This window comes from Staurois parvus, unplaced genomic scaffold (genome assembly GCF_062004578.1).
Source record: "Staurois parvus isolate SC_StPar_1 unplaced genomic scaffold, SC_StPar_1.0 ptg000414l, whole genome shotgun sequence".
Taxonomy (NCBI): domain Eukaryota; kingdom Metazoa; phylum Chordata; class Amphibia; order Anura; family Ranidae; genus Staurois; species Staurois parvus.
In genome coordinates, this window is record NW_028318210.1 from 4,298,427 (window position 1) to 4,321,452 (window position 23,026).

A 23,026-nucleotide genomic window follows, 5' to 3' on the forward strand; every position below is an offset into this window, starting at 1 on the left:
ATGGCTATGCCTCCTGATCTCCATAATTGACTTTTAATTAGACTTCAGGGTATACCCCAGTAATGGAATAATACAACCCCCAGAAAGTGACACAAAAATGAGGAAAATACTATACTTCATAAAAATAAGGAATCTGCACAACGTAAACTAAAATCTGAAATTGGGGGACAAATTAATGCTCTTGTTTAACCTGTGGGCTGAAAGAGGGAAAAAAAAATGTAAGAGATTCCTGCATCCATACTAAAGGGCAATAATAGAGCAATCCTCTCCTGCCAGGTGTTGCATTCTGGCAGCTGGTACCCATGGCTGTCAGAATACCCATACAGTGGCTGCATCTGATTGCCCTGTTCAACCAACAATTTTTCACCCAGCACCTTTAATAAAAGGTCTTTTGAAAATGTGACTTTTGTCAAGCCCAGGGGCTGCCAAGCAGTAATTGGCCAAAGTTCGAGCCATCTACGGCAGCCCTGAGGGGTTGTGCCTTTTGATTTTCTTCCTTCAAGTTGGAAGAACAAACAGGTTTCTGTATACAAAAGCCATAGAGCATACAAAAACACAGTCTTTTTAATTAAGAAGTGTGATGTGTAAATGTAATAAATTCACTTAGGTTTCCTAATCGTTACCTAAAACATAAATATCACTGGTATATAAATACATGCATATTTATATTTCAGGGTGTGTTCTCTGACTCTCTCAGATTTTTCACACTCTGATTAGAAAGAGGGACAAGTAGTTATTTTGTAAAATAAACTTTCCTTCTAAAATGTATACCCTTGTTATGCTAGAGGACACCCCTTCTTAAGAGATTTTGTACTATAGTTATAAAAGCCACCGATCAGCAGTCTAGATCTTTTTAGAACATAATGATGGAGTACAAATTCAAAAAAAACCTCAGAATAAGATACACGATGGCTCAAAAGGAGCAGTGGGACTTGTAAACCTGAGCTTTTACAGCTAAATCGGAGATGGTGCACAAAACATCCTATACAATATAAGAATCTAATGTTCAAAAATAAATAATAAAATATAAACCAATATCTGACATCTTTGGCTAAAACCTGTATTCTCTCTCCTTTCTGCCAATTCTACAAAGAATAGTTTTACTTCTTAGGTACTTAAAAAATTAAATATTATTATTATTAATCTAGCACATTTCCTAGGGAGGCATTTTCCCCTATTGAAATGTATTTTATATACCTGGCAAAAATGCCTGAGTGCTATTATTGGCCCATTATTTTTCCCTACACAAAACAGGCAAGAAAAACACTGCAAGCCAATCATACTATGTTGCACTGCACAGTGATGTCCACATAATACTTGAAGCCTAATGGCAGGAGGCGAGGAGTGATGCATTAGAGCATGTTCCCACGACAGCGTTGCATTAATGCACATTATAATGCGTTGGCACCCCAATGCACATTCCAACTGACATGAGCTGCAGTGAAGAGGAACACATATACATGTGCTGTGCTGCATTGTAGTATAGTAATGTGCACGTTACTGCAACACCATAATATGAACAGGTCCTTAGCGTCCTATTGCTACTTTCTTATCGTCAGTTCATTGGCTGGGACAGGTCCTACACTAGGCTTTATTGCTTTACTGGAATATACACATAGTGCCAAAAGTATTGGGACACCTGCCTTTACACGCACATGAACTTTAAATGGCATCCTAGTCTTAGTCTGTAGGGTTCAATATTGAGTTGGCCCACCCTTTGCACTTCCTGAAGACTATTGGTTGAAACGCGTTGAGGGCTTATGACGCAACTTCTGCCGACATCATTTCCGCCTTTTGGAATGCACGCTGGAACGCGGTGGCCATTTTAACTCCCATTCATATTAACAAGCCTGAATACACATAGTGCCAGGAAAGGCACTTTTTTTGTGAGTGGCATTTTATTGTTTGACCCTATTAAAGCTCTTACAGTTTTACACTAAGGGATGTTTAGTTTTGTTTTATTTTATGCTGAGAATATGAATTACTGCCTGTGGAGGGGAGGAGCTATTATTGATGCAGCCCTAGTAGAGAGTTACCACCAGCAACCACGGTTATGAGTGTGAAGGAATACTGGCCAACAATACCATATTGCATATTGGGATAGTCCCAAAAGCGCATTTGACTAACCTAGAGATAGGTGGTCATGGGATGACAGTGAGTTTACATCCATGTGGGGCACCAGTGTGAGCACAGTGAAGCACTGGTCACCTCAGTACGGAGGTTCGCCATTAAGGATACAGCACCAATGCACTTAAATTCACATGTTGGGACTGAATACCAATATTTTATTTGTTTTTGTTTATGGTTAGCACTTTAATTTGTACACTGGCATTTAGGTGATTGCATGACCTTAGTGCGGTCTATTTGAAATATCTATGCCTTTGCAACTATAACAGCTTCAACTCTTCTGGGAAGGCTGTCCACAAGGTTTAGGAGTGTCTATGGGAATGTTCCACCATTGTTCCAGAAGTGCATTTGTGAAGTCAGGCACTGATGTCGGACGAGAAGGCCTGGCTCACAGTCTCCACTCTAATTGATTCCAAAGGTTGAGGTCAGGACTCTGCAGGTCAGTCAAGTTCCTGCACCCCAAACCTACTCATTCATGTCTTTGTGTACCTTGCTTTGTGCACTGGTGCACAGTCAAGTTGGTAGAAGAAGGGGCTATCCCTAAACTGTTCCCACAAAGTTGGGAGAATGAAATTGGCCAAAACGTCTTGCTTTGTCGACTTCTTAAGAGTTCCCTTCACTGGAACTAAGGGACCAAGCCTAACCCCTGAAAAACAACCCCACACCATAATCCCCCTCCACCAAACTTTACACTTGGCACAATGCAGTAAGGCAAGCACCATTCTCCTGGAAACCGCCAAACCCAGACACGTGCATCGGATTACCAGACAGAGAAGCGTGATCAGAGAACACATCTCCACCGCTCTAGAGTACAGTGGCAGCATGCTCTATACCACTGCATCCACCGCTTTGCATTGCACTTCGTGATCTAAGGTTTGGATGCAGCCCATTCCATGAAGCTCTCTACACACTGTTGTTGTGCTAATGTGAAGGTCAAGTGAAGTTTGGAGGTCTTTAGCTATTGAGTCTGGAGACAGTTGGCGACTTCTGCACACTGTGAGCTTCAGTATGCACTGACCCCGCTCTGTCATTTTACATGACCTATTACTTTGTGGCTGAGTTACTGTTGTTCCCATTTGCTTCCACTTTGTCATAATACTGCTAACAGTTGACCATGGATTATTTAGTAGCAAGGAAATTTAACAGATGGACTTCTTTCGGCAACCTATCACAGTACCATGCTTGAATTCACCGAGCTCCTGAGAGCAACCCATTCTTTCACAAATGTTTGTAGAAGCAATTTGCATGTCTAGGTGCTTGATTTTATACACCTGTGTCCATGGAGGTGATTGGAACACCTGAATCCAATGATTTGGAGGGGTGTCCCAATACTTCTGGCAAGATAGTGTAGTTTGAGAGAATGCTCATGGAGTGCAGGACATTACAATGTTTTCATGCAACAGTCCCTAAATGTGAAATGACAAAATCTACTGGCAGGTAAGTTACACCATTTTAGCTGTTTGCTTGAAGGTCAGCTTTAAAATGTTAAAATTAGATCTGATTATTGTAGGGCTCAAAGAGGAAGGAGATAAAGTTAGGTATAAGGAGGCATAAAGCATGCTGGTTTTTTTGTTAATCTTGCAGATTCTGAAACCTCTATGCACAGAATTACCAGGCACTATGTTCTTGGCATCCAAAAACCCACTGCCAATTTTGGGTGGGCTGCTCTTTCAATAGTTTGCTACATACTAGGAAATCACAGACTTCTATTAATTTATTTTGCTATACAGTACTCAGTTCACCATTTTACAAACAGTATACAAACAAAATTAATCAAACTAAAATTACAAATAAAAAAAAAATTCATAAAAGGTTGAACTAAATTTACATAATGGTGACAGTTACTCAGCTGTATTCCTTAATATAAAGAAACATAAATATAAGAGTAAACACTTAGCTGGCATTTCATCAGGGACATAATATTGCAATAAGTCATTTCCTGCAATGCCAGTAGTGAAAATTCCACATTCAGTTATATCATCAGAAGTAATAGTGCCCAGTACTATACAAAATTTTTCTTGCCTCTCAACTCTACTAGGGAGAGAGAAAATATGAGGACCTGTGCAATAGGTTTATAATAAAAAAAAACAAAAAAAAAAAAAGCCAGGTCTCTGTTGTATACATTTGCAAATATGTGATTGCTGCACATCTCATCAAGGAGTCTATGTACTGTGCAATCTACTCTTTTCTACAAGAACACCAAAAAAAGAGACATAGCAGTAAAGCAGACCTGTCAAAGAAATACTGGGACTTCTGTTGCGGACCTCAGACTAAAAATGTACATTGCCTGGCTGCTTTCACAGTAACAATTTTACACCCACCTATATCCTGCTCTATTATGTCTGGCACTACTTGTTCCCCAGAAGCCCTGGGAAAAGCTAGAAATGTTTCAGAGGATAGATCAAGATGGAATCCAGAAGAGCTCCACCCACACCTTCAGAGATTACTGCCAGAGATTACTTCAAGGCAATCACTTTCTCTCAGGTCAGGTTGAGCTTCATAATTTATGAGATTAGATTAGGATAGATGTTGCTCTAGAAGCTCATGTATTTCTATGGCAGTGTGAGAGTGCAGGAGACTTATTAACCGACTTGAAGGCTCCCTGACCCTGATAACTACAGGTGTTAGGCAAGCTCTGCAAGAACTTCAACAACCAAGAGACTAGGCTCTGGTGGTCAAGCATCAGGTGTGGTCATGCATCAGGGCTGTAAACCTGCCATAAAAAGCACAGGGCAGCATCTGAAGCATTTGCCTGCTTGTGAGCCTTTATCTGTACTGCTATGGTTGAACTGGATGGACTTTTGTCTTTTTTTCAGCCAGACTAACTATGGAAAGACGGGCCCACAGAGTTTTTTCTACAGCACACCTATCAACCCATTCCCCCTTAGTGTGTTCGTCAATTTATTAAACTATTGGCATCAAGGTTCTTCTAAAACCAAGAGAATTAAAACCACAATGCTCTTGATTTATCAGGTCTACTCTCTTCAAAAAAAAAAAAAAAAGGGGGGGGGGGAGTAGGATCTAAAGGCAATGTTTGTTTTTAAATAGCATGGAGAAGACCCCCCCCTCCCAGTTTTTATTGCAGTCTGTGTCCCGTTGGGGGTATTACCATTTTCTCTCTCTTGTAAACCATTGTCTTGAGACAGACAGGGAAGTGAAATCCCAAGAAATTATAAATTATCAAAGCATGTCAGAAAATAATCCTCCATTGGGGACAATGGTTTGTGTAACAATTCTCTAAAAGGTTTCTGTTTTATCTGCAGGACCAAAAATGAAAATAAAAATGCTCTGCGCTAGGTCATATCTCTTAAAACCTCAGGTCTCAGACTATGGAAGATTCCTATTCTTCGAGTCACTTAAAAGAAGTACAATTTCCACGAATACCATGACCACCAGTTCCATGACATTAGCTTGGAATGTCCTGCAAGGAGGGGTGGAGTTTATATTCATTTGCTCACTGTTTTGTGATTGGCAGTCTTTCCTCAGGGTAATATGTTATACCTTTTATGTACCCTAGTTTTCAGATATTTGGTTTACAACCCTTTCATCAAACCATATACCCCACTTTCCCATACTGAAAAGAGACAACTGATATGCTGTGTTACAAAATACTTGTTTATAAGGTTTATTTAGGACATGTGATTATTTTGATCTGGAGTAATATCTCTTGACAGCATTTATCTCTTCACTTAAAATTGATTGTATAGGCAAAAGGTTTTTTTTTTTTTAATAAAAAAAAAAAAATATATATATATATATATATATATATATATATATATATATATATATATATATATATATATATATATATATATATATATAAAACAAAAATTATAAATGCCTGCTCTGCACAATCTTCCTCTTCTCGGGTCCCCTGCTGACACTCCTTGCTCCTCCCCCCTGCCAAATGCACTCATGCGTACTTGCTCCTGAGCCAATGCTGTGTATCCATTGATACGCAGAGTGAGCCTTGGTCCAGCTCCCCCCTCACTGGCTGTGACTGACACACAGCTCCTGCTGCTGTCTTTGAGCCAATGAGGAGAGAGAGCAGCTGCTGGATCAAGATCATGCTTTGGGAGGAGACCTGCATGCAGAAGGTTTTTTCCCTTAATGCATAGAATACATTAAGGTTAAAGAAAAACAAAAAACAAAAAAAACACTTTTGCCTTTAGAACCACTTTAAAGCAGTACTAAAGTCACATTCAGTACATTAAATATTAATAAAGAGCCTTAGTCACCGACTCAAAACACTGTAATAGCTTTTTTGAAATAGTTATTCTTATTTTGAAAATATGTGCATATATTCAGTCCATCCCTGTATATGCAGCTGCTGTTTTAGTATTTCTGACTCCTCATAACACCATTTCATGGTGTGAACTTTAGCTATGTTGTCTGCCCATCAGTTGTTTGATTACATTCTTAGACCTGCTCCTGGAGCAGTATTCAAGCAGAACAGTACTGCTAAATCCGACACCATCCAGTGGCCAATATGGAGGATGTGTTCTTTCACTCAGGCTCATCCCTCTTCATCAGTTACATTTTATGCTCACATAAAGGGAAATGAATGCATATGCAGGTCCCTGAAACAAATCGAAGCTATTTATGTGGGCTAAATGCACACATGATTTTACAGAAACCGTATGAAATAATTGAGAACGTTCTATTTATTTTAGCTTACCTACTACAGCCACCTATCAAATTTTGGTATTCCTGGGTGACGCTGAAATGTAAAAGTTCATTGCACAGAAGTCAAATTATGCTTTAGATTCCCTTTTCTTCACCGTAAGCCTTAATCTTAGCAAAAAAAAATAGCTCTCCATTACAGGCAAAATGCTAAGGAATGTATTTTTTTTTTTAGAAAAGTTTACTGTGTTACAGGTTTTTGTTTTTTTGTTTTTTAACTGGTCCACCTAATCAAATCTTGTTGCTGTTGTGTTTGTACCTATATTTTACCTCATCTTTAAAAAAGGGTGTCCTGGTTCAAGCTCTTCTATTAGCTGCCTGGGATGTACAGTTCCTTGAAAAAGTATTCATACCCCTTGAAATTTTCCACATCTTGTCATGTTACAACCAAAAACTTAAAATTTCTTTTATTGGGATTTCATGTGATAGACCAACACAAAGTGCCACATAATTGTGAAGTGGAAGGAAAAATGATAAAAATATTTTCAAAATTTCTGTACAAATAAATATCTGAAAAGTGTGGATTGCATTTGTATTCAGCCCTCCTGAGTCAATACTTTGTAGAACCTCCTTTCACTGCAATTACAGCTGTAAGTCTTTTTGCATATGTCTCTACCAGTTTTGCATTAATATAGAGAAATATTTGCCCGATCTTCTTTGCAAAATAGCTCAAACTCTGTCAGATTGGATGGAGAGCGTCTGTGAACAGCAACAGCTCTGGCTTTATGTTTAGGGTCATTGTCCTGCTGGAAGGTGAACCTCCGCCCCAGTATTAAGTCTTTTGTAGACTCTAACAGGTTTTCTTCTTAGACTGCCCTGTATTTAACTCCATCCATCTTCCCATCAAATCTGACCAGCTTCCCTGTCCCTGCTGAAGAAAATCAACCCCACAACATGATGCTGCCACCACCATGTTTCACGGTGGGGATGGTGATGTGCAGTGTTAAGTTTTCTGCCACACATAGCATTTTGCTTTCAGGCCAAAAAGTTCAATTTTGGTCTCATCTGATCAGAGCATCTTCTTTCACATGTTTGCTGTGTCCCCCACATGGCTTCTTGCAAACTGCAAACAAGACTTCTTATGGCTTTCTTTCAATAATGACTTTCTTCTTGCCACCCTTTCATAAAGGCCAAATTTGTGGACTAATAGTTGCCCTGTAGACAGATTCTCCCACCTGAGCTGTTGATCTCTGCAGACTTAACTCTCCAGAGTTACCATGGGCCTCTTGGCTGCTTCTCTGATTAATGTTCTCCTTGCCCGGCCTGTCAGTTTAGGTGGACGACCATGTATTGGTATGTTTGCACTTGTGCCATATTCTTTCCATTTTCAGATGATGGATTGAACAGTGCTCCATGAGATGTTTAAAGCTTGGGATATTTTTTTTTATAACCTAACCCTTCTTTAAACTTCTCCACAACTTTATCCCTGGCCTGTCTGGTGTGTCCCTTGGCCTTCATGATGCGGTTTGTTCATTAATGTTCTCTAACAAACCTCTGAGGGCTTCACAGAACAGCTGTATTTATACTGAGATTAAATTACAAACAGGTGGACTCTATTTACCAATTAGGTGACTTCTGAAGGCAATTGATTCCACTAGATTTTAGTTAAGGGTATCAGAGTAAAGGGGGCTGAATACAAATGCACACCAAACTTTTCAGATATTTATTTGTAAAAAAAAAGTTTTTTTAATTATTTATCATTTTCCTTCCACTTCACAATTATGTGCCACTTTGTGTTGGTCTATCACACAAAATCCCAATAAAATACATTTACATTTTTGGTTGTAACATGACAAAATGTGGAACATTTCAAGGGGTATGAATACTTTTTCAAGGCACTGTATACACACTGTATACACTGTATACAGAGTGGAAAAGCTCGCTATCTGGAAGCAATGGTTTTACTGCAGACATCCGACAATTCATGCTGAGGCAGACCTATAGCTCTGGAACCAGAAAAGTTCATACTCTCTGCTACTGGACAGCTATGGCTCTGACCTGAGAAGGGAAAGCAGAGAGACCATTGCCATCACACAAAGAGCAAGGATCCTGCTCTAACGCATATTGGCTAAAGATAAGATTTGCTACCCAGGCTATTGGTTCTCTCTTTATAAAGCGAACCTAGAATGTATTTGGTGGTTGTTAAAGTTAATTTAGGCTTTAACCACTTCCTGTCCAGCCCATCTACATAAACAGCTGGACGGGAGCAGTGCCGAAGTGGGTGGCCGTTTATAAACGGCCCCCGCATTCACTGCCTGTGCGTTCTCCCTGGGAGCACGTGGCACCGTGACACAGTGCCTGCTGTGTCCTCCAGACACAGCTTAACACCGATCACTGTACGGGACCCTCTGTGTGAGGTCCCAATTCATGTGATCCCTGACTGGCCAATCAGCGATCACATAAATAGTAGTAAACAAGATGTCATTTCCTGACATCATTGCTTACTACTAGTGATATCTGAATGATCAGAGGTCACATGGTACAAGGCTATTCACAACAGCCTTGTACCATGTGGCAAGCTGTGACCAATCACAGCTCTCACAGTATTTCTCAATGGCTACAAGAATGCAGCTAGAGAGAAGTAGAAATGATTGCTTTTACAACCTTTATGGGTGTAAAAGCAATTAGTGTAAAAAAAAAAAAAATCTTTATCACCCTCCCACAAGTAGTACAGTGTCACTATGGTGACATTATACTGCTGGGGTGATGGTATGTTAAAAAAAAAAAATAATAATAATATATAAAAATGTAAAATAAAAAGAAAAATTTTTGAAAAATTATAATTTTTGGTTATAAACTATTTTGGGTTATTTTTTTTTTTACTAAAAAGATAGCTGAATACATTTTGGCCAAGATTTATGAAGAAAGATTATTTGCAACATTTTATAAGAAAAAAACTCTTTTTTTTCCAAAATGTTTGGACTTTTTCATTTATCCTAGATTGTAAGCTCGAAAGAGTAGGGCCCTCTTACCCCTCGTACGTTGTTTGTTATTGTTGTACTGTGCCATGTATTGCCCCCCCCCCCTATTGTACAGCGCTGAGCAAACCCTTTGGCGCTATATAAACTCGATGTAATAATAATAATAATAATATAGCAAAAAAATTAAAATCAAAGGGATGAATAAATACCACCAAAATAAAGTTTTAGCGGTCTTAAAAAAAAAAAAAGCTAAAAAATTCATATGGGTACAGTGTTGCATGACCACGCAATTGTCATTCAAAGTGTGATAGCGCTGAAAGCTGAAAATTGGCCTGGACAGGCAGGGGGTGAAAGTGTCCAGACTTGAAGTGGTTAAGCAAGCAGTACAATTTAGGAGTCTTGTGTTTAAAAAGTGATCTAACACTTCACCATGATTCAAGTTTTATATTTTTTTGTTTTGGAGGATTTATCGTGACATTTTTTGACTATTAAACTCCCTGGCGATATTCCAGAGTGTAGCTCGGGGTAAAGTTTCAGTACCAAAAGCAGTAACCCCAAGCTACACTCAGGAATACCATGAAGCGTTGCTCTGGGATTCCCTGCAGCACTTACCTTGTCCTGCGCTCCCGCAATGTGTCCCCTGCAGCGTCCCTGGCCAGCTCCTCCGGCCGTTGCCGACATACGTCTTCCGGTCCCTGCGAGCGTCGGGACGTATGGGACGTACGTGGGCCGGAACCGGCGGGAGATTTGAAAATTTCAAAAACTGACATTCACAAAATACACTAAAATCACATAGTAAAACATTCCTGTATCAAACCATTTCACATAAATTTTGTCCCGAGTGCTTTGTCCTGTGCCCTGCCTGCATTTTTACTGTTCTTTCTACCTGGAAACTGAGAAACGTCTATGGCGTCCAAAAAGCGTCCCTTTAGATCAAAAGTGGTTTTAGACCAGCTAGAGAACAGCGATAGTAAATCAGAACCACTTGCAGAATTGAGTGATGATTTGTGGGGAAATTCGTCATCAGACACTGAAAACGATTCTACGACTGAGCTCCGTGATGTGCAAACTTGGCGCTATATTTCAAATTTCAGTGTTTTTGATTTGATTATATTATTGAATTAAATTTATTATATTATATTATAATTTATGAATTCGTGTTTCAAGTTTTATTATACCCGGTATGTTTACTACTCGTTTGGACAGATTTCAGTGAGTTATTCCTAAAAATTACAGGCCTACAATAAAAAAAAAACTACATATTTCCATGCAAAAAAATGTACCGCTTTGAGCACAGAAATATGGACATAATCATACCACTAGGGAGGTTAATAAAGAGGTAAAATGAGATCCTCCTGTAGTTTGCTATGTTTGGCAAGCGTGAATACCACGTGGGGAGAGATAGACAGCTTCAAACCCAGGAATCTTTCCTAGGGTTAGTTATATGCTTTTGGAAATGTTTGGGTCATATCCCCTACACCTGTTAATAGGTGATCTGGTGCTCAATTACCAAATTCCCTGTTGGGGGTTATCTTGTTTTAAAAAAAATTTAAGGCAGAAAAAGAGTCCATCGAGTGAAGTATCATCTTAAGAGCTTACCTGAGCCAAGCAGCTTGGTATGTACAGTCTCATGAAAGATAATGACTCCAGGACCCAGTGTTGAAAGAGGCACATCTAAACCACAACGTGCTGTAGTGGCTTTCAGCTCTTTAGTAAAATGTTTCAAGTAGGCTTCGGAGGCATCACCAAGAAACTTGAATAGGTCATTGTGTAAACGATCAGCATGAGTTCTATAGATAACTAGATCAGAAATGGCTAAGACTTTGAGCAGTAAACGTGTCCTCTGACTCAGGTTGACAGTAGCTCCGAGCAGTCCTTCTGTGTCAATGACCACAACCTTATGGACAGGATCGAATGCAGCCCAGACACCAACCGTGCAGGACTCCTGAGCCGGGGAGGTCTTAAAAACTTCACGCCCATAGAAAAACGTATGGTTAAGAGTATGTGACTTCCCGTCACCAGTGTTTCCGAATATTGACACTACTTTCAGTAGATTATCTGTGCTGCAATCCAGTTTTTTCACAAATTCATCTTCATCCTCCACCTGAGGAATCAAGCAAAAGCCAAGTTACACACCACTGTAATTTTATAGTATGTTATATAGCAAAATATATTTATTTAAATATAGAAACAAAAATATACTGGAAATAAAACCCAAATTTATTTTCAGCTGTTTATAGGACAGTAGGAATTCCTCAGCATTGCATGCAGGCATCAGGACACTACCTGCAAACAGTTCATATTTGCAAATTTAGTCTCAATACATATTTAAAGGAGAAAGTCCACACAAAACTGTTTTGAAAGTAGATGATTGGAAGTTAACCCTTCTGTGCCAACTGCCTCCTTGCCCTTTAAGGGTTTTATAAGCCTGGAGTCAGAGGCGGGGATTCAGGTCATGTGACTGCTGTGATTGGTTGTAAGAGGACTCACATGATCGGAAAGCTCCCAATCGCAAGTATGCATCAGGAGCTTACCAGAATCTGCCGGTTACCATGCTGAGAGCGTGCAGGGAGCATGCTCTTATCACAGTATGTAGTTTCAACAGGGCTGTATATATGCCGGCATTACAGACCACCTGACAAGCAGCTGTATATATGCTTACTGCCGGCGCAAAGAGGTTAAAATAGCTGATGGTTTCTAAGGACTCATTCACACTGGCAAAAAAAAAAAAAAAAATGCTGTGCTTAGATGTGCACAGTGCATAATTTTGTGTGCATCTAAACTCAGCACTGCAGTAGCCAATGAGTCCATACACACAGCTATGTCTACATGGCAAAAAAAGTGCCCTGTGTTTAGTCGCGAATTAATAAAAAAAACAAAAAAAAAAAAACAGGACTTTGATCTCTGCAGATTTTTCGCACATACAAGTGTAGACTTTTCATTTAAATTAAAGAATTGTATGCGCTTAAACTAATTTTGTGCCAGCTCTGCAAGCAAGAACCTGTGTTCATGCAGAAAATATGCATATGCCATTGTGAATGGACTCCAATAGAGCTTTGAGATTTCAATGGCAATGACCGCTATAAGGAGACTTTATTTGAATGCCTTTTTTTTCCTTTTTATTATTTAGAATGACCCAATTTATCTGACCAGGTGTTTTTTTACTAGAAAATTACTTCGAACCAACAAACATTATATATATTTTTTAACAGAGGCCCTAGAGAATAAAATGGTTGATGTTGCAATTTTTGATGTTACACAGTATTTTCACAGCAGTTTTCAAAAGCAATTTTTTTTCTGCAAAAAAATACACTTAAATTAATTTTGTTTCACACAAACACTTTAACATACCTAATTTTTGTTAAAATGTTTTTTTAAAAAATGTTACACCGAGTAAATAGATAGCCAACATGTCACGCTTTAAAATTGCATACACCTGTGGAACGACGCCAAACTACGGTACTTAAAAATCTCCATAGGCAACGTTTTAAAAGCCTTTACAGTTTAGGGGGCATATCATTCTGCCACCCGTTGTTCAGCCACTCGAATCACTTCTGATTAAAAGAATTGGAGGGCAGAAAATTTTGATACCAGGATGATGCTATCATCACTTCAACCCAAGGGCGTCATATGATATCCTAAGGGTGGGAAATAGTTAAAGTGATATAAAATCTTAAATTTTTTTTAAATGACATAACAAACATGTTATACTTACGAGTTATACTTACCAGTTAACAAAGCAGCCCCGATCCTCCTCTTTCCAAGTCCCCCCACCAGAGCTGCTGGCCCCTCCTCTTCAGTGAGTGCCCTCATAGGCAACTGCTTCCTATGGGGGCACACATTCAGGCTTACTCCCCAGCCACCTTGCCTGTATCTATAGACACAGTGTGGCTCAGCCCCACCCCCAGCTCCCTCGTCACAGAATTTGATGAACATGCTACTATCAATCTGCCCACTGAGGAGGGAGAGCCGAGAGCACTGCTGCTTTCGGGCACAGCACTGGATATCGGACTCTGCCAAGTATATGGGGGGTGAAGGGAAGAATCCTCTGCCACAGAAGATTTTTTATCTTAACCACTTCAAGTCCGGACACTTTTACCCCCTTCCTGTCCAGGCCAATTTTCAACTTTCAGCGCTATAACATTTTGAATGACAATTGCGCGATCATGCAACACTGCACCCACATGAATTTTTTTGAGACAGATAAAGCTTGATTTTGGTGGTATTTATTCACCACTGGGATTTTCATTTTTTTGCTATATAAAATGAAAAAGTCCAAAAATTTTGAAAAAAAAAGTTTTTCTTATAACATTTTGCAAATAAATAATATTTCATCATAAATCTTGCCCAAAATGTATTAGTTATCTTTTTAGTAAAAAAAAAAAAAATAAAATAACCCAAAATTAGTTTGACAAAAAATTTTTTTTTTTTATATTATTTGTTTTTTTTCTACATACTGTCACCCTAGCAGTACAGTGTCACCATGGTGACACTGTACTACTTGTGGGGGGTGATGATTTTTTTTTTTTTTTTTTTTTTCAACACTGATTGCTTTTACATGCATAAAAAGGCTGTAAAAGCAATCACTTCTCCTCTCTGGCTGCATTCTTGCAGCCATTGAGATCTACTGTGTGAGCTGTGATTGGTCACAGCTTGTCACATGGTACAAGGCTGTTGTGAATAGCCTTGTACCATGTGACCTCTGTGATCATTCACAGATTTCACACGTAGTAAGCAATGATGTCAGAAGTGACATCTTGCTTACTACTCTGCATGTGATCACTGATTGGCCAATCAGTGATCACATGATCGGGACCTTGCACAGAGGTCCTGTATGACGATCGGTGTTCCACTGTGTCCGGAGGACACAGCGGGCACCGGATCGCAGTGCTGCGTGCTCCCAGGTAGCGCACAATGGCAAATGACAATGTCACAAAATGGCAATGACACAATGACAATGTCCAAAATGGCAGGTGCCGTTTATGAACGGCAACCCACCCCTAGACTGCCACTGTCTGGCCATTTATATACAGTGGCCGGACAGCAAGTGGTTAATGCATTAAAAGGTAAAAAAAACCTTAAGGCTTTAGAACCACTAATAGGGTAATGCACAGATGTGTAACGTGCAGTAAAACCATAGGAACCAACCAAAATCATCTCTCAGCTTAAAGGATAAGTACACCTTTGGGAATATGTTACAGGTTATACCCTTATTTAGGGTGGAACATGTAACATGTCCCTGCTCCTGCAGTGGCTTGGCAACACAAGTCCTCTGTGTGACAGAAGTACAGGGAGAAGTGCCCTGTACCAGCTGTCACTTTTTGAAATGAGCGTGCCAAGCAGGGCTCCACCTACACGGCCAAATCATTCAGAGTTCTGTGAATGAAACAAATTTGAATCCTTTGCGGATGTCGGCTTGTAGTCCCCAGTGAACTACCAATATCGTCCGTTTATGATTTCATTTTTAAAAAGGCTAGCTTGTGCTTTAAATGACTCCAGTAAATTGAAACTGGATTAGTTGTTCTGAAATGGTAACCTTTGCACAATTTCTCTTTTCACATGTAAATGAGCAGCTATCAGGTTAATACTTTACCAGAAAATGTATTGATACTCTCCATGACTCAGCCTTATGTATGAATGCACCACAGGTAGTGGAAAGTTGCTTGTTAAAAACAGAACGACTGGTGCATAGACACACAAACATTTTTCTATAACCTGAAAAATGTCTTCTGCCTTAATGATATATGATGGTGAGAAGTACTCGTTAATACCCTCCATGGCCAAACTTCAAAGCTTCAGAAACATCAATCATTGGGTTTCCATAGTCTTTAAAGTGTTACTAAACCAAGGACCCTGCATTCACTATATCTGCTCTTACACAGAACATGGAAATGCAATTATTTTAGTAAATATAAACTGCTAAATATCTTTTCTCAGCAGCAGAGCACTGTCTCATCAGCAGAGCAGTAGCATTCTTGTGACTTCTATCAGTGTCCAGCAGAGCACTAGTCAAAGCTTGTAGGAGGAATTTTCATTCTCCTTTGAATGTCCTATGAAGCTGCATAACCCCTGACCCTCTGTCTGGACAGCGCTGATTGACCCTGGGCTGATCACATGCACTCTCCCAAGGGAAAAAAAAAAAAAAACTCTCTAAATACAGACTAAACTGAGCATGTGCAGCTTGCCCCCAAGGCTCTGTTCTACCAGCAGATGGATTGGAGACTTTAGAAGAAAGGAAGGATCAGAGAAGACAGGATCAAACATCCTTTTTACACAATGTGGAGGATTAACCCCTTAGGTTCCACAGTGAGTATAACAAGCATGCTTTGCTGCATATACAGACTGATTTTACTGTTGTGGGCTTAGTAACACTTTAACATTAAGAGGACTATTTATAAAAAAACTTTCAGACAAGATTCGCTCAACTTTCAGCCAGGATACACACTTTTTTCCAATAAAATCCAGTGGGAAAAAGGTGTTTATTTTGGTTGAAGTTTGTGTGAAAAAACAATCAAGACATCTAAATATAATGCTAGCAGGCTGTATTTTCTGTACATACTCAAATCCTCACCATCAGGAATGACTGCTAAACTCAGGAGAGTACTGAAGCATATGCTTTAGGTCCCAGTGCTTAATCTAATGAGTCTCTAGGCCCTGTAGACACCCAAGTTCCTTTCCTTGCATTTATCTGCCATAGCAGTGCAAACAAAAACAGAATTTTATATTATAATTTATTTCTTTTTTTTTTTTTTTTTTTTAAACACACACACACACACACACACACACACACCTATATCACTGCGGTCTACAGATAGTAGGATTCCATATGTAGATGTGAGACATTTCCTCTTATATGATATATGATGCAAGAGTAAATGTCACAATATATGAAAAAGCTTGAACCGACCCATAGGAACTTACCTGAATTTGTTCGGTCTCGTCCACTAGAAGAAAACTGACAACTTTCTCCGTCATCCTTTTTCTTCTCAGTTCCTCATCCATCTTTCCTCCTTCTTGAGATTCTGGGGTGTTCATGGTTTGGTAATAGGCCAATGGATGCTTTCTTTTGTTCCCTCCAGAATGATTACGTTTTTGACAGTCGGCGCAGAGGTCAACTTTACAAGGGCCGCACCTCACCACTGCCCGCTGTCTAGTGCCGTTTGTGCTATTGTGCATAGTAGTCGCTGCTTTACAAAAGGAGCAGAAAGGGACATAACCAGGTGGTATGCGGTTTCTCTCATGATTTTGAAGTTTCTCTTGTTTGTGCAAAGCTTCCTCACATCGCTGACACTGTAAGCTATTACACTCATCACATTCAAATACGGCTGCATTATTGCCAGAACAGGCAAAGTTTTCTTGGCAGGTCAATCCGGCTACAACAGATTTTTCAGACATCGCCCCCTGGGTGCTCATCTTCTATCTATGGGTAAACACCTAGATGAATTCAGACTGCAAAGAAAAACTATGCCCAGATTTAAAGATGATCTCAGCAACTTTACCAAAGGAAAGCGATCCTAATTATGCTGATAATCATGAATTCCTAACTTAGTACCGAACTACGATGATATTACCAACTACACGGAGAATCACAGATTGGAATTATGATGAAAATAATATACATCCAATGTTTCCAATTCTGTTTGCTTTTGAAAACTCTAGACAGCTACGCTAAAACAGAGGCTGGATATATAAACACACCTTAAAAATAAAACAAAATTATTATTAATAATAATAATAATAATGATCCTCTAAAACATTGATCACAAACTTCAAAAACTAGCAATGAACAATGGAAAACACCAGGACAGATGTTGTTTTAGAGTGAAAAAAAGGCAAAGGGTTTCATAAACAAAAAAGCCAAAGGATTAAAATGACCCGTGACAAAAACAAGGCTTCAGTCTGGAGTAGTGACACCTGAGATGTAACTTCCTGCTTTGACAACGAATGTGTCATTAGGCAGTAGGTCCAGTGTTACCAGGAAGAGGAGTCATCTAATTATTGTTTATATGTTGCTGGTAAATAAGTGTTCCTCCTGGCCCAAAACAGTTGTCCTTTCAAATCAAAAATCAGTTAGATTAAAAAAAAAAGAAAAAAGAAAAAAAAAGGAAAATCAAATGGCAATTTCCTTGAGATATATCAACAAACAGACTGCAGATAGTGAGCGTTTACTGTGGGAGTCTTGCGAGGCCCCTGTCCCAGACAGGCGGGAGTCTTGCGAGGCCCCTGTCCCAGACAGGCGGGAGTCTTGCGAGGCCCCTGTCCCAGACAGGCGGGAGTCTTGCGAGGCCCCTGTCCCAGACAGGCGGGAGTCTTGCGAGGCCCCTGTCCCAGACAGGCGGGAGTCTTGCGAGGCCCCTGTCCCAGACAGGCGGGAGTCTTGCGAGGCCCCTGTCCCAGACAGGCGGGAGTCTTGCGAGGCCCCTGTCCCAGACAGGCGGGAGTCTTGCGAGGCCCCTGTCCCAGACAGGCGGGAGTCTTGAGAGGCCCCTGTCCCAGACAGGCGGGAGTCTTGCGAGGCCCCTGTCCCAGACAGGCGAGAGTCTGTCGAGGTCTCTGTCCCAGACAGGCGAGAGTCTTGCGAGGTCTCTGTCCCAGACAGGCGAGAGTCTTGCGAGGTCTCTGTCCCAGACTGACAAGATCCTTCAGGAACACTTCTTCAGCTCCTCCTTCAGTGTTGTGGGGTCACTCTGTCACCTGGATGGGACCAGCGGGGAGAATCCAGCTCCACCTATTAAACTTCAGGCCAGCCAGGTGACCTATGTATATGTAAGGCTGGGGATCAGTGACAACCCGGGGATCAGTGACAACCCTGGGAGCAGCTGTCCTCAGGCGAGGTAAATAATCAGGAGAGGGCAGGCAGTGTAGCATAGGCCACAATGGGTTTAATATGGAAGATCCGGCTCTTTGCACCCCTTAGCAGGCTGAGCCAGGACCCCCGGCATCCCCTCCTGAGGAACGATCCTCCGCACAGCTATTGTTTACAAGAGAAGCCGGCAGTGACTCAGGGATCCCAGACAAGGTCCTTCTGGACACGGGCCACAGCTTCCCGCCTACAACGGGCACAAGGTTACCGGGCGATGAGCGAACACCGTCATGAAGAGGGGGTGACAGCTGCTCTCAGATCGGGGCCCCCCCGACACCTCCAATCAGCTGATCGTCCTGAACTTCCAGCTTATTTACCGTGACAGAATTGAACATGTGACGTCATGGGAGGGCGGGGTCGGGGATGGCCGGGAGGTGTAGTTTTCCCGTCCTCCTCGCTGGTGTGATCAACAGACACGGAGGACTTCCTTACCCATCATGCCGTGCGGCGAGCGGAGGACGATGGGAATCTTAGTTTCTACTGACCAATGGTTATGGGATGTGGACATGTCATCATCCTGCGATGTGTTCATACTGAGCTGCGTGTATACATGTCCAATACACAGGAACCCTTCATGGCTCCCACAGACTAGAGTGTCCCTACAGGCAGAACGTTTCCTTGTGGACAGAGTGGAGCATAGTTGACGACATTTCAAAAACAATTTTAGGGACACTTTTTCCCTGTATGTCCAGAAAGACAGTGTAGGCGGAGCAGTATGTTAATTAAGTGCGGGGCATTCACTCATGGGTGTGGCTTACCATGAAAAAAGAATGCCAAAGCGCACCAAGCCAAAAATGGGTGTGGTTTAAATTATGCTAAATATCGGGCGTGGCTTAAAGGAGGCGTGGTTAAACAGAGTCTGAGATTCTCTTGGGCTATTCCCATGCAATTTTGCTCTCCACCCCAACATCCCAAAAAACAAACACAATCATAGACTTATCTAAAAAAAACAAATAATCTACATATAAAAAACTGGTCCACACACTGGTTGCTAGAGGTTAGTGCACATCATTATTGCTCACTGATTGGTTCCTAGAGGTTATTGCAGTTAGTACAGGACTATGGTCAGAGACTGCAGGAGTACTACAGGAGAGGGTCAGAGACTGCAGTTGTAGTACAGGACTATGGTCAGAGACTGCAGGAGTACTACAGGAAAGGGTCAGAGACTGCAGTTGTAGTACAGGACTATGGTCAGAGACTGCAGGAGTAGTACAGAAGAGAGGGTCAGAGACTGCAGGAGTAGTACAAGAGAGGGTCAGAGACTGCAGGAGTACCACCAGCCTAGAGCAACTAAAAAATAAAAATGTTCCTGTGTCCATTTGCTATGCAGGAAGGGGGGAAGCAGCAGACTGGGGATTATTTTTTCATTTTTGGGGCCGTTGAACTAATCTGCAGTGCAGAGGCTCCCATGAATTAAAGCAATGTCCCAGCCTTTTCTACATCAATCTGCCATGGCAATCTGATACAAAAGTGGCCAGGAATTTTGTTTATTATTAAGAAAAAGCGGCACTGCAGATTAGTCCGCTGGACCCAAAAATTAAAAAATAGTCCCCAGTCTACCGCGGCCCCCTTTTCCACACAGCAAATGGCAACAAAAAAGTTTTTAATTTTTTTCACTGCCTAGGCTAACATAGAATTAAGAAGCACTATCTGCGGCTGTCCCTGCCCTGATCTCAGATTTATGGCTGGGACTGAGCAATGGGTAATCCATGACAGTTGGCAACTATGGTGCAGATAGATTAGACCACCTGTCAGGTTTTTATTGCTGTTAGTGCCCCCATTAGGGAGAGTCACCCTCTCTATCCTGTTTACTGTTATACTCTAGTGTGAAAGTAATGAGGACCCTAGCTGTGGGAGGTGGAAACCCATCACCACTGTGGGGGCGAAGAAGGGAGGGATAGGGGAGCACGCAGAAGCCTGGGGCAGCAGGACAGGGATAGGGAGGCAAGGGGACAGCATGTAGAGCAACCAATGCCCTCCACGTCACTCTTGCAGCCACTGAATATCTGCGGGAGAGAGAGGAGGAGAAGCAGGCATTCAGTGCCTGCATGGAGGGATGGGTTCCTCTACATGCCACCACCTCCCCTCCTATCCATGTATGCAAGGGAACCGCATGGCCCCCTGGAGCATGGGGCCGGGTCACAATTGCAACCCCTGCGACCCCTGTACATACACCCTGCAAAAAAGTTGGGATGCTGTGTAAAATCTACATGAAGATGCAATGATGTGCAAATACCATAAACCCACCATCAATGCTGAGGGATATATCCAGGTTTTAGAGCAGCATATGCTCCCATCCAGACAAAATCTACAGGCGTACCTAGGTTTATGAATTTAATTTGTTCTGTGGGACTTTTCATATTGCGAAAAATTCGTAAACCAAAACACAGTTTCCCATAGGAATGCATTGAAAACCAATTAACCCGGCGTTCAAAACTCTTTATAAAGTGTACTTTAAAGGCATAAATACTGTACAGGGAAGGATTAAAAATAAATTTGTAAATGTATTGAAAACCAATTAATCCGTTCCAGAGGTAAAAAAAAAAAAGTAAAAAAATGTCTTATCTGTTCAAAACTCTTTATAAAGTGCATTTTAAAGGCATAGTACTGTACAGGGACATGATTAAAAAAAAATCGTAAATGCATTGAGAAACCAATTAATCCGTTTGTATTGTGAAAAAAAGTTCATAAACCAAGGCATTATTTTCAATGGATTTTCATTCATAAAAATTATTAAATAATGTTAACCGAAGCATTCGTAAACCGAGGTACGCCTGTATTTCAGAGAAGGCCTTGCATATTTCAGAAGAATAATGCTAAACCACACACTCCATCTATGACAACAGCATGACTTCGTAGTAGAAGAGTCCAGGTGCTTAACTAGCCTGCCTGCAGTCCAGAATTTCCACCAAATGAAAATATTTGGCGCATCTTGAAATGAAAAATACGACAAAGAAGACCCAGGACTGTTGAGCAGTTAGAAACCTATATTAGGCAACATTCCTCTTTCAAGACTCCAGCAACTGGTCTCCTCAGGTCCCAATCATTTATAGACTGTTGTTAAAAGAAGAGGGGATGCTACATTGTGGTAAACATGGCCCTGTGATAACTTTTTTGAAACATGTAGCTGCCATCATTTTCAAAACGACCTTATTTTTTCTTAAAATGGTACAGCAGATCGCAGGTGCAATGATAGAATTCTGCAGACTTTCAGTGCGCTGTCTGCTCATACCTCCCATATGGGTAGGCAGTTACTGATTGGCAGGAAGAATCAAAGAACTAAGAAAGCGCTCACTGGCATCCTCACAGTTCATTGAGAACTACAAGTTGTTGGTCACAATGGTTGATGGTACTTGTAGTCTGTTATTTCCACTAAGAGGATAAGCCAGCCATAAGTCACTAAACCTGGGAAATATATAACCGACGTGGGAATTTATCCTATTTCATAGCATGTAGCAACAGCCCTGAAGAAGGGAGAGTCTTTTCTCCCAAAACACGCTGGCTTGATGTACTTGTCGTTAATCGCAATAAATGCCTGCTAATCTACCATCAAAAGTGCATTCTTTGGACATCGGGCTCTCCTTCTTTTCTACTATTCCATGTGTACGTGTGGAAACGACCTCAAGGCCGTACCAGAAAGGTACCAGAAAGACAGCAGCCCAAACCCTAGGAGGGTTTACCACCAATATTCACCATTGGGTACAACTGACTGGAAGAACTTTCCCCTACCCACCCAATCAACCACGACCAGTGACTGATCCAGTCCGTCCAGTGCAGTCTTCAGCACAAACAAGGGAGATAACATGGCTTTCTATGGAGGTCATTCACACCTATGCTTTCCAAATGTGATGTGATTTCCAAAAGGGTCCTGTGCATGTCTGGTGCGATGCGTTACTTTTTGAGCCACATAGACTTAAAGTGTTAATAAACCCACAACAGTAAAATCAGTCTGTATACGCATGCTTGTTATACTCACTGTGGAACCTAAGGGGTTAATCCTTTGCATTGTGTAAAAATGCTGTTTGATCTTGACTTCTGTGATCCTCCCCTTCTTCCAGTGTCCCCCTCTTATTTTCTGATAAGACATATGTGTGGAGACGCTCTGCACATGGTCAGATTGGTGTGTATTGCGAGAGAGTTTTTTTTTTTTCTTGGAAGAGTGCATGTGATCAGCACAGGGCCAATCAGCACTGTCCAGACAGAGGTCAGGGGTTCTGCAGAAAGAAAACGCTTGCTACAAACTTTAACCAGTGCTGTGCTGAACACTGATAGAAGTCACAAGACTGCTCTAACTGATGATGAGAAAAGGTATTTAGCAGTGTATATTTACTAAAATAATTGCATTTTCATGTTCTGTGTATTGTGGGAGACCAGATATAGTGAATGCAGAGTCCTGGGTTTAGTAACACTTTAAATGGAAATAACAGTGAAA

At 41.0% G+C, this 23,026-nt stretch overlaps 1 protein-coding gene across 1 annotated transcript in view; it reads right to left on the minus strand.

Annotated features, from left to right (window-relative positions):
- Positions 1 to 18,943, minus strand: part of ZFYVE1 (zinc finger FYVE-type containing 1) — a 50,810-nt gene extending 31,867 nt beyond the window's left edge. Inside the window, exons 1-2 of the mRNA XM_089686866.1 lie at positions 16,653 to 18,943; positions 11,331 to 11,835 (exon numbers count right to left, since the gene is read on the minus strand). Coding sequence (XP_089542992.1) covers positions 11,331 to 11,835; positions 16,653 to 17,144 — 997 coding nt within the window. The 5' untranslated portion in view covers positions 17,145 to 18,943. The remainder of the gene's footprint in view (positions 1 to 11,330; positions 11,836 to 16,652) is intronic.
- Positions 18,944 to 23,026: the final 4,083 nt, after the last annotated feature.